Below are 12,654 nucleotides of genomic sequence, written 5' to 3' on the forward strand. Positions count from 1 at the left end.
GGCCCTGCAGTCTATTAGCCTGCTCTCCTCACGCCCCAGCAGGGCCCTGCAGTCTATTAGCCTGCTCTCCTGGGGACTGAGTCGTCACCAGTTCCTCACTCTATGTAGACGTTCTACTTCTGCCTCACTGAGACTCTGATAGCCATCTTTCCTGCCCAGCTCTAGAACTCTAGAATACTCCACCCCCAAATACAGTCCTCATCATTTTACCCCTAGAAGAATTTAGCATTTTTCCAGTTACTTGTTTTGTTTAATTGTATACATGTGACAAGAACATACTCACTTATTATAATAATACACAGGAACTTTAGAAGCTCAGTATTTGTTGCCTGATGTCTGTATGTGTGTGTTTTTCAATGCTATAGATCAAATTGAGGGACCTGCACACACTCGGCAAATGCTGTACACTGAACCATACCTTCAACCCTAAAAAAGATTTAACCTTGTAAGGAGGATATGTTCATCAATTGGAATTAGTGGATTCTTTCCTTCCCTTTTGCTTGGTGTTGTAGGTTTGGTTTGCATGGACTGTGCTGAACATGGAATCCATCTTTGAAGAGGACTCTCAGCTCCGAAGAGTTGTCGAAGGGGAGTTGGTTATAAATGCTTTCACCCCCGACCAAGCTCTAAAGGTACAGTAGTGTCCTGCATCTGAGTTACTGGATGTGGCTTACACTCTCAACTGAGCCATACTCCATTCAGCATCTGAAATCCTGTGGAACCAAAGGCTCTGTTGGCTTCGCCAAGTCCCCACCCTGTCACAGAGGACTGCCATCTTAGTCTGAATGTAGGGGTTGCTGTTGCCGTGAAGTGGTTGTTCTTGTGCCCAAGTATACCCCAAACTCCTCGTTAAACCTTTTGAAAAGTCAGATTCTGTTGCCTGCTTCAGAGATTTTGAGTCTCTGAGTTTCTTTGGAAAACTTGCGGTGACCAGCATGTGGAATAGCCTGGGCTAATGGTTCAGTCCAGAGATCTACTGTAGGACTGTGGTGGAGGCTTTGCTTTCAGGTTTCAGAGTCTGTCAAGGAATTCTTCAGTTCCTAAAAGCCCTGTTAAAATATAGATTTTCAGTGGGGATCCCATCTGCTTCCCAGCTGATTCCTTCCCATTTTACCGTCCTTTCTTCTCCCCGTGATCCAATAAGTTTAATTAGGATTACTTACAGGAGCATGTGTACCTTGCAGGAGTTAGTTCAACTGAAGAAGAAGGAAAAAAAAAAAAACCCAAACCATCCCTCCCTCCCCAGCTTTCTCTCTCTTCCCCTTCCATCCACATGGAGGGATGGAACTTCTGGGTCTCTCCTCCCTCAATGATAGGGTGCTGTAGAACCCAATGTTATGCAAATTGTGTGCTGTTATAGCTGATGTGGGTTCACGAATGCCAGAACATGTCATGGAAGATAGTATAATATTTTATATGCAAAGGAATTTCAGAAATGGACATGAGGTTAGTTTTAGAATTTTTTTTTTTTTGGTTTGTTTGAGACAGGGTCTCAAGTATTCCCAGACTGTTCTCCAATTTATGATGTAGTTGAAGATGACATTGAAGTTGTGATCCTCCTGCTTCTGTGCCTCAGTTCACTACAGTGCTGGGATTGAACTCGAGCCTCCAGCACACTGAGCAAATGCTCTCACCTGTGCTCCTTCCCCATGCTTTAGATGACTCTTCAGGAAGATGCTGATTCTGGGCTCTTCTCTGTACTGCCAAAGAGGTTAAAATGTCAGCTAGTGAGCTTGGAAAATGTTTTAATAACTTTTTCTTATGGAAGAGAAAACAGAATGTGTACCTTTAGAGCATAGTGTTTTTTTAAATATTTTTAAAAATATTTATTTATTTATTATGTATACAATATTTTGTCTGTGTGCATGTCTGCAGGTCAGAAGAGGGCACCAGACCTCTTTACAGATGGTTGTGAACCACCATGTGGTTGCCGGGAATTGAACTCAGGACCTTTGGAAGAGCAGGCAATGCTCTTAACCACTGAGCCATCTCTCCAGCCCGAGCATAGTGTTTTGATTGTGTTCATTTGGGGATTGCTAAAGCTCCGTTCTCTTGTAGAAAGCCCAGGTCCAGCTGAAGCTGCCCATCGTCCCATCTCTGCAGAGGATGATGATTTATCGCTGGGCCCACCAGGCTCTGGCCACACCTTCTGATCATCCTCTTCTTCCACTCATTTGGCAGAAGTTCTTCCTCCTATATCTTCATCGCCCTGGACCACAATATGGGTATGGTACCCAGTACTGTAGTAAGTTCCTATCAACTCACTTCTGAGATGGTCTGCTGTGGAGGATGAGTTAGAGTCATAGCTAGGATTCTTTATGTGCTCAATACTTAAGAGACTTGGTCTTAATGGAGTTTGGGGTGTCTTGTGGCAACTTCTCTTTACCCTCATCTATTCCTACCATGGCAAAGACAGTACCTGGGGACTGGGCAAGGTTCAGCAGAGAACCTCTGGAGGTGTGTAGGGAGAGAAGATGTTTCAAGCTGAGGCTACATATGTGACTTCCCTGAGGCCCGCAAAGGGACCTTATGAAGAGGAGTGATATATGAGTGTAACCCTTGGCTGTGCATGGGGATGCTGCATAGTACTGCTGACCTGCCCAGACTGTTCACTGCATCAAGCACTGCTCTCCAGCCCTAGTTAATTTCCTTCCATCCCCTTCCTTCATTCCTTTGAAACATAAAGAAACAGACGGACTTTTGGTTCCCTCTCTTTTCTGTTAGATTTCGAGTTCTTCACGAGCAGAGACCGATGCTCTGATTTATAGTGTTTCGTTCTTTTCAAGGACACTTTCCTGCATTTTTCCCTTATCTCTAGGGACACATTCCAAGATGCCCTGTAGAGTTTTGAAGCCTCAGTTGGTACCAAACTCTACATATTCTGCATACATACCTATGATAAAGTTCAGTTTATAAATTGGGCATAGCAAGAGATAAACAGAATAACTATTAATGTGATAAACAATTACAGCAGCATACTAGTTTAGTATATATGCTGCTAAAGAAAGCTCAGTATAACAATATTCTGTAATAAAAGTTGCTAGGACTGGCAAGATAGATCAGTGGTTAGTAGTGCCTGCCATGCAAACCCGATAACCTGAGTTGGATCCCAGAAACTCACAGTGAAAGGAGAAAGGCTGACTCCTAAAAGCTCTCCTGGCTTTTACACTAATGATATGGAATGTGTCCACCTGTACTCACACACACACACACGCACGCGCGCGCACACACACATGCACATGCACACTAAATGGAATAAAAAGTAAAACTAAGCATATCTTACTCATTTCTGGAATTTTCTGTTTGTACCATGGTTGACTATGGATAATTAGAACCATGGAAATGGACTCAGCTCAGGGGAACTCTGTATACCCTTTCCTTATATACTCAAAATAGCTTTTGAGGTATAGCAAGATAACTCACTGACTGACTACTGTGTTCAGCCACGTAGGCATTTTCTGCTCAAAGGCTCTAAGTTCTCCTTATTCTTTAAGGTTGCCCGTAGATGGTTGTATTGGAAGAAGGTTTTTTCAAAGTCCCTCGCATATCAATTTGTTGAAAGACCTGAAAAGACGCCTGACTGAGGTGGCTGACTTCCACTATGCTGCAAGCAAGGCCCTCCGTGTTCCAGCAGAGGGCAGTGAAGGGGCAGCAGAGCCACAGGCTGGGACCCCTGCTTACCTGACATCTCCAGAACTGCACAGGGAGCTAGTAAGGTAAGGTAGCTTAGCTATCTGCTGGTATTTGTGGCTCAGACGATGTTGGAGAGGTTAGCTTTGATAGGGAGTTCAGATGTTACTCTTAAATTGTTAGGTTGTATTTGGGAGGTGGCTTTGACACTGATTCATACCTAGAGATGTTTCCATGAGAAGTTTGGTTGTAGCTTTGTTGTTTGAGTCTGAGTAATAACTCAGAGGGCTGGTACTCTTCTCTTTCTTATGTGAAAATAGAGGCAAGCCAAAACAAATTGATCATAGTAGGCATATAACTACCAGAACCTTTTAAATAGTTGTTAAAAGAAAGAAATGACTAATACAGGGTTTCTTAGCTCTGAGATCCTTGGCAGAATCCAGGGGCATATCATTCTGGGCACAGATTGGTCTGTCCCTAAGTGTTAGGAACTTCAGAGTGAGCTAGGTTTGGTTAGTATAGTTTCTGCCTGTAAATGTAATTTAGTCCAATGGTTGTCTTAGAGCAAGACCTCATAAATATGGCTTTTTGGTATTGTCCTCAATTAGAGAACACCCTGGTGAGTGAGGAAACCCAGGTCTCGGGCTTGCTTTGACCCTGGGGCCCTCAGGACTTGCTCTTAGCCTTTACCATGAGTGGTTAAAGGACCCTCCCCTTTTATTTTTAACCAGTTTTACCAGGAGATTTTCTCTTGGAACATTTTAGGTCATGGATCCCTCTCTTCAGTCCCCTCTGTGGGTTTGTAGAGAGCAGCCATTTTTCTGAGTCAGGACCTAGAAGAAAAATGTATGCATGCACCATCCTTGTCTGTAGCTCTCGTACTTGGTACGCTATCCTGCTTATAAAGGAGGTAGTTTTCCGCTTTGTTGGCCAGAGCTACCCCAGGCTGCCTTTTGGTCATCTGTGTCTGCAAACTACTTTTCCATGCTGGTTTTCAAACAATGCCTTGGATTCCATTGGTTTTAGCTGATAGATGATTCTGTTCTTTGAAAAAGCAAAAGATAAACAAACTGTTAAAATATATTTAAAAATAAAGACATAACTTTTGTAAGCCTAGTTTTTTTTTTTTTAAAATTCCTTTTTAATGAGAGCAAGGTACACAGATCCACAGGTTTATTTATGGTTTCCTTGAGACAGAAGTGGCCATTGCTCTTAAGCTGGCAAGTGCTTGCAGTTGGATAGAAACTAGCTTTTGGTATTTTCCAAGCACTAAGACTGGCTCTGTCTGACTCAACCAGGACAGCAAAGCTGAGTTCAGACCCTAGGATGTGGTGTGAGCACTCCTCCAGGCATACCCTCCACTTACTCCTTCATCCATAGCAGGGCGCTCAGAGCCCCTTTCAGACCTGTTACATTAGTTGGATATTGTTTTGTTTTGTTTTAAAATTTATTTATTTGTTATGTATATGGTGTTCTGCCTCCATGTATGCCTACAGGCTGGAAGAGGGCATCAGATCTCATTATAGATGGTTGTGAGCCACCATGTGGTTGCTGGGAATTGAACTCAGGACCTCTGGAAGGGCAATCAGTGCTCTTAACCTCTGAGCCATCTTTCCAGCCCATTGGATCTTGTTTTAATGATGTGTGAGGGTCCCACTGTGAGCTTCTTAGGAGAATCAGTGGCTGCTAGACTCATTTCTTCATGGAAGCCTTTCTTTACTCTCAGATGGTGGTACTAGAGTTCTTAGTAAATATAAGAAACTTTATTTGACTGCACATCTTTTTACATTTTATGTAATTGTGTTTTTATCTTTTAGGCTCTTCAATGTATATATATTATGGCTAGAAGATGAAAATTTTCAAAAAGGAGATACTTATATTCCTTCTTTACCAAAGCATTATGATATTCACAGGCTGGCAAAAGTGATGCAGAATCAGCAGGTAAAACTATGACAATACCTTTTTTTTTGCATTTCTAAATGTAAATTGAACTAAATGTAAATATTCAGCCAGTAGTAAAACTGCTTACTGTTACAGAATGGTGATCACACAGTCATTCTGGTGGGTTTAGTCAGTGTATATATGAACCTTTGACCGCTCTGTCCTGGCCTCATCTGAAGGCCTGAAGCTTGTTCTAGGCTGTTTTGTAACCTGAAGAACAAAGCCTTTGTCTGACTGTCTTCTTGCTTATTTGAGTTGTGACCTGTTGAATATGTCCCACCATCTCTACCCTTGGAAGCACAGGAATGCATTTTAGGTGATCCACAACGTAGGTCATAGGTCAGCACAGGGAGGTGATGGAGAGGCTTCCTTGTCAGTGTCTAGTTCTGATTTGTCCTTCTGGAGCCACTTGACTTTACTGCCTGTGTGTCCTAATAGGTTTTCTTTCTGCCACACTCCACTGTCTGTGATTCTTTTTCAGCCCTAACTTGTAGTCTCAGTTTTCTTCAGGTTTCTGGAGCTAGGCTGAAAGGAGGCAGGGAAGTAGAAAAGAAGGCCTCTCTTGGGAATATTTCTATCTAGGGGCTGAATTCTGGCAGCTGCTGACCCTGCACTGGATATGGTTTAGTAGCTTCTGAGATGTGGGGGACTTTCATTTGGTTCCTTAAGCCTCTCTGTTTCCACACTGCATATAGAATTTCATCTACAGTAGATATATTTGTCTTTCTTTCCTCCCTTTATTCTTCTCTTCCTTACACCAGTATTTATTGAATGCCAGGTTTTAATGCCCAAGATAGTAAGAGAAATCTGAAGGAGTCCCTGCCTGCAGGGGGAGCTTATATGCAGAGGTCACATCTGTGATCAAGACTGGGAGAGAAATGCCAGCGGTGCCCTGTGAGCCCATTGAGACCCAGCCTGAAGTAGTGACTTGTGAGCTCCAAAGGACGCGTGGGAGCTTGATGATGTTTGAAGGGAAGACATGGTTGTTAAGTGATGAAAGACTAGTCCAGGCCAAACCACAACCTGTCCACAGTGGTGTGGCGAGGATTTAGCAGCTGAGCAGCATAAGCAGAACTACAGATGCCGGCTAGGATGGAGCCAGCTAGGGCCACACACACCTTCCCAAAGACTTCGGGTTTTGTTCTGAAATCTTTAGATGACTATGGCAATGGTTGAGTAAATGGAGTAGGCTTTTAAACAGTTATTTATTATTTCTGAGTGTGTCTGTGCCCGAGTGAGTTTAAGAGAGCCGTGTGTGCAGGTGCCCTCCGAGGTCACAGGGTATCAGATCCCCTGGAACTGGAGTTATAGGCAGTTGTGACCTACCTGATGTAGGTAGGTATTGGAAACCATAAAGGCAGTTAGTGTTCTTACCCACTGAGCAATCTCACTGGAGCCCTGGAGGAAGGATTTTGAATTGATTACATCTATAAGAATGGCTAGTCCTCCAGACCCCCACTTGGGCTATCTGGAGGAGCTGTTTACCAAGAGAGGAGGGAGAGAAGAGGAAATGCCTTCAGAAGAGAGCTCTGTTAGGGCGGCTGCCTGGAGGGAGATGAGAGATGGAGAATTCAGGAATGGGCCTGGTAGAGAAAGTGGGCTTAATGATAGTGGACCAGCTAGATTAGGAAACAGAGTAAAGGTGTCACAACCCTGAGAAAGAATATGTAGGCTCAAAATACAGTTGACAATAAAAGGCTCGAGGAGCAGGAAAGGTTCTCGAATGCTGTCCCTCACTCATTTCTTCTTTGTGCTCTGCATTCTTAATCTTTACCAAGTCTTTATAGATAGTGGAAACATGGGTGCTTTAAAATTAGTAATCATGTGGGCTAGAGAAGTAACTCAGGGGCTAGGAACCCAAACTGCTCTTGCAGAGAACCCAGATTCAGTTCCTAGCCCCATGTCAGGTGACTCTAGCTCTGGGGGCTCCTGAACTCATGGGCACATACCCACCCCAGACAAATACACGGACTTTCCCAGTGAGCTGTCCCTCCCAGGAGCCTTGCCTCTCTCCCGGAATCAGCCTTTGCTTACCATCTAACACACGACTGTATAAGTAGATTTGTGTAAGTTCAGGCTCTGGGTCGTTCTGTGTCTTGCTGACCTGCCTCTGTCTCATCCTGTCTGTACCCATGCTGAGGATGCCTGACAGAGACATGGGTGCAGACGGTGACAGAGCCACTCCCTTTACAGAAGAGGGTCTACACAGGAGCAGGGTCTGCCACTGCTGGCTGCAATCAGACAGGGCTGTGAGCCAGACCTCGGTGGGACTAATTCCCTGTCTTTCAGTCGGCTTGGAATTAGTGATTTGAGACTTGGTCGCAATGCCTGACTGAGAAGCTTAGAGACCCTTGAATCCTTAGGACATTTGAAGTTCAGAAGGAGAAAGTAAGTCAAGAGCCACAGAACCACATTGCTAGTCTATTTTGCTCCTGACCTCTTGTTTGATAGAGTGCTGTTCTAATGTGAGCACCCCCTGGAGATCTGTGGAGTGCAGAACTCAGAAGAACAGTTCACTTACTATTCCTTCTTTTTGTATTTATGTATTTTTTTTAAATTTTTGACAAAAGATCTCCTTTGTGTGCCCAGGCTAGCCTCAAACTTGGGCAGTTCTCTTATCTCTTATCCAGGTTGGTGAGATTACAGGTGTGTGCCACCATGCCCAGCTATTTTCCCTTTTTAATGACTATATTTCATTGTGTGGAAAAAAAATTCTTTGATGAATGTACTGTCCCATCTCCTCATATTCCTATATACCCATATGTGTGCATGCACATACACACATACAATTAAGTATAAAATTAAATTAAAAATAATTAAAAATAAAATTAAATCTTAAAAATAAAGATAGATGTAAATGTTGAGTTATGGTGTTCCTTATCTTTAAAAATCTTTGTATATCAAACGTTCTCCAGATTTAGTATATAGTTAACGTCTGGTAGAGAAGCAGATAAGCTATAGAGGAAACCAGGCTTAGAGCCTATTCAATTCCAGTTGTCTCATAAATGCCATCAAGGTTTTTATTTATTTATTTTAGTTTATTTATTTTTATTTTCTGGGTATGAGTATTCTGTCTGCATGTTAGTCTGTGTACCCATGGAGGCCAGAAGAGGGCGTTGGCTCCCTTGGAACTGGAGTGCAGAAGTTGTGATCCACTGTCCGTGGGTTCTGGGAACCAGACCTAAGCCCTTTGCCAGAGCAAGTCCCCCACAAGTGTGCTTAGTGGCTAAGCCATCTCTCTAGCTCTGAAGATTTTGTTTTTATTCATTTTGGCACTTGAAATTGGGACCCACATTTTGAGAGTGGTTGATGGGCCTATTTAATCTGTAGGTTTTCTGTTTATTTGTTTCCTTTTACAGTTTACCTGTTGAAGAAACCAGCTAGTTCTGTCCGTTGTTGTTCACATTTAATTTTTGTTGATTTTACCTTTGTGGTGTAGCTTAACATACTTTTCTGTGTCCTGTATTTCTTGTACATTTTTAAAAATTTAATTTAAATTGCTAATCCAGGTTAATTTATCATGCATTGTCTTGCTCTGTAGCTCAGGTGGGCTGTCACTCACTATGTAGACCAGAGGTCTTGAATTTGCAGCAAGCCTCTTGCCTTAGCCTGAGAGCTGAGATTACAGGCATGCGCTGTCATGCCTAGCTTCAGTATCTTTATTTAAAAACAAAACCAAAAACATTTTAAAGATTTAATTTTATTAATTTAAATGTAAATTCATCTTTGATTGCATGTCTCTCTCTGTGTGTGTGTCTGTGGAAGGGTATGTGTACATGCATGCAGCTGCCTACTGAGGCCAGAGCTGTTGCTTCCCTCAGAGCTGGATTTACAGGCGGTTGTGAGCTGTCTAACATGGGTGCTGGGAACTGAGCTCAGGTCCTCTGCTGAGCAGTATATGTTCTTAACTGCTGCAAGCTAGCTCCTGTATTTACTTTAAAATCTTACTTTAAAAATGTTCTGTTTTCATTATGTTTTTACATAATTTAATAGCCTAGTAGTGTGTCTGTGTTTACAATTAATATGCATGTAGTGGGGCTGTTTAGAAGTTTGTTTTTTTTTTTCTAATCATGGTATATTAGCAAAAAGTTTCGTGACTGCTGTTAAGATTGTTAGTGGTCATTTGCAGCGCAACTCATGCTAATGTTGGAAGCCTAGTGAGTCACCTCATTGAAACTGAGACACACATTGATATAAATTCATAGTTGTATGTGTATGATTCATATCCCAAGGTTCAAGTGCTTTGGTTCTCTTCTAGGACCTGTGGATGGAGTACTTGAATATGGAGCGCATCCAGCATGAGTTTCAGGAGACAGTTGGTCAGTGGACACAGGCCAAGCTTGAGTCGCACTCGCTGGCCTGCAGCTCCTCGACACAGGTGGACTTTACTGATCCTCTGCTGGGTGAGTCCTACGGCGTCAACCCCTTCGAAAGACAGAAAGTCTGAGTCAGAACCTTAGAGGGTTAAGGTTTCCACACTTATCTCTCCAATGAGAATTGTTCATTAAGGGTCCTGGTTTGGGAACAGTCAGTTAAAATAAAGAACAAACAAATACATTTTAAGTTTCTGGGAAGAAACTTCCCATGTTTGTTTGTCTGCCACCGAGGGACAGAACCCACTCCCTGAATGGCATACGTAAGAGTAGTGATTGGTTATCTCTCATGAAGGAAGCATGGAGGCAGACGGCTCAGAGCAGTAGGACAGCCTAAGGACTCAGCCTTTCCAGCACAGCCGTTCCCTTCCCTGCCGCCTCACTGTTCTTCCACAGCATTTGCCTCCAAATCAAGGTGGCCACCTATGTCATCCTTGCTTATGCATTGCATAAGGGCAAGTCTCCATAAAAGAGTTGTTTCATGGAGGTGCCCACAGACTCTGCTTACTCCTCATTGTCCCAGACTGAGCCATACATCTGTCTGCAGCTGAGAACCCGGGCTCATGGTTCACTTCTTCTGCAACACTCTAAAAATGTACTTTAACTACAGAACTATTTTTTAAGTGTAGTTTCAAATGTTGTTACTTTGGGTGTGCAATTTTAACATTCAGAAGTTGGTTCTTTTCTTTTGTAACTCTTTGTATCTGAAACCCCTTATGATGGAATTGAAATACATTTGATTCTTTTTTTTCTTCCTTTTTTTTTTTTTTGAGACCTGCTCTCACTGTGTAGCTCACAAGAAACCCAGAGAGAGCCCCTGCCTCTGCTCCCCTGAGTGCTAGGACTATAGGCGTGTTTCTTTAATGACTGCTTGTTTCTCATAGTTGATTTTTCTAGAAAGACAGTGCATTAAATGATCAGTTAGCACTCGGGACCAGGCCACAAAGGCCATTTAACCCACAGAATTGCTGGAATATGTCCGATTTTAAAACATGGAAAATTGATTCTGAGCTTACCTTTAACATTAATTATGGAATATATCTTTAGAATGTAAGACAATAAAATTATAAATTGTTGCTAACATTACAATTATAACATATTAAATGGAGAGACAGGAATCCTCTTTTATTTCAGCTTTGCCCAATCAATTTGTTTATTGAGTAAAGAGAAAAGAGACCCTCTGGGCTTCTGCTGAACTGTTTCGTTTAAAGCACCAACATTTTCTGAAATTCCACCTTTTCTTTCCTTATTTTTCCACCAGAAACATTTTTGTAATTGTAAAACTTGCATGTGCACATACAGAGAACGCTAAGGAAAGGTGCAGAGGAAGAGCAGACTGCCCTCAGCTTGTTCATACAGATGTTTATTTCCTGGTGTTGGATGTTTGCTAAGCAAGGAACACCAGGCTAGCTCTAGAAACGCCAGTGCTGCTGTTGCTGCTCACCTGTAGTGTCTCACGAAGCCTGCAAAGCTTCATCTCTATACACCCAGTCCTTGCTTCAGCCCAGCATGGAGGGAAGCTGGGGCGGAAGGTCACAGAGCTGAGAAGTGGCAGTGTCTAGCTGTAGAGGTCATGCTCACACTCAGCACCTAGTTCTTGGTTCTCCGCAGTCTTTAGCATTTGACAACCCCCCATGCTTGGATTTCTAGATAAATTGAAGGTTTTTCTCAATTAAGATTATGATTATATAATCAAATATGATTTATCAAATGATTAAATGTGCACTTGAAATTGTAGGAAAGATTGACGCCTGGTTATTTTTCTCAATTTCTCAAATTTGTTTTGAGAAAAATAACTTCTACCAGTTTTGATCAGAGTGGTCATTATAGATAAATATTCCCTGAATTTAATTTTTTCTCTTTTGTTTAAAAAATTCTCTTGACTAGGTATGGAAGTTTTAGTCTTAGCCCCAGCATTTGGGAGGCAGAGACAGATGGATCTCTGTGAGTTTGAGGCTAGCCTGGTCTACATAGTGAGTTGCAGGCCAGCCAGGACTACATCGTGAGATTCTGTCTCTAAAACAATAACAGATAATAATAATAATAATTAGTAATAACGATAATAATATGAATATATGTTATCCTTCTTTTTGATAATAAGTTATAGTGGATTTGAAAGAGCCTCTAGTTTTGCTCTTAATGTCATAACCTTTAATGTCATAAATCTAATCAAATGGTAGCTCTCCAATTTTACAAACTCTGTGCAAGAAATGGTAGTTTTAGTGGAAAAATACAAGCTCAGTGCTGCACTTGACCTTTCTGGAATGCTAATTCCATCTGTTTGGGGTGCACACAATACAAATGTCTTTATGTAATTCATGGCTATCAACTTTATTTTTCACCAAGAATGGAAAATGTACTCTTATAGCCGGAACAACATTAGAATTCACAGCAGACCCTTAAGTTTTGTTGACACCTTACTGACTTGATGTTCCCTTGACCTTTCCTTTCTTTTCTGTCTCAGTGAAAGGACTTGGGAGGTAACAGCCCTGATCTTCACATTCTTCAGTTCCCACATAACTGCTGGTGGTTTGTGTGTAGTGTGGTCAAGAGAGGGAAGTGGGAATTGGTGTGAGCTTTCTATTGGGAATAGAAACATTTTGATTTGATGAGTCAGGCTGAGACTGTGCGATTCCTGCCAAGCTGTGAGTCCCAGCATCATCATTTCTCTTCCATAGCCCTAGACTGCTGCTTATGTGGATGCTGAGTC

General features: G+C 42.2%; 1 protein-coding gene across 2 annotated transcripts in view; it reads left to right on the forward strand.

Annotated features, from left to right (window-relative positions):
• The window catches only part of Epg5 (ectopic P-granules autophagy protein 5 homolog), an 88,626-nt gene that overhangs the window by 36,884 nt on the left and 39,088 nt on the right, over nucleotides 1–12,654 (forward strand). For both annotated transcript variants that reach the window (XM_005356294.3, XM_026783403.1), the window contains exons 21-25: nucleotides 513–632; nucleotides 2,059–2,225; nucleotides 3,495–3,716; nucleotides 5,448–5,571; nucleotides 9,830–9,974. In XM_005356294.3, coding sequence (XP_005356351.1) covers nucleotides 513–632; nucleotides 2,059–2,225; nucleotides 3,495–3,716; nucleotides 5,448–5,571; nucleotides 9,830–9,974 — 778 coding nt within the window. The remainder of the gene's footprint in view (nucleotides 1–512; nucleotides 633–2,058; nucleotides 2,226–3,494; nucleotides 3,717–5,447; nucleotides 5,572–9,829; nucleotides 9,975–12,654) is intronic.

This window comes from Microtus ochrogaster, chromosome 18, assembly GCF_000317375.1.
Source record: "Microtus ochrogaster isolate Prairie Vole_2 chromosome 18, MicOch1.0, whole genome shotgun sequence".
NCBI lineage: Eukaryota > Metazoa > Chordata > Mammalia > Rodentia > Cricetidae > Microtus > Microtus ochrogaster.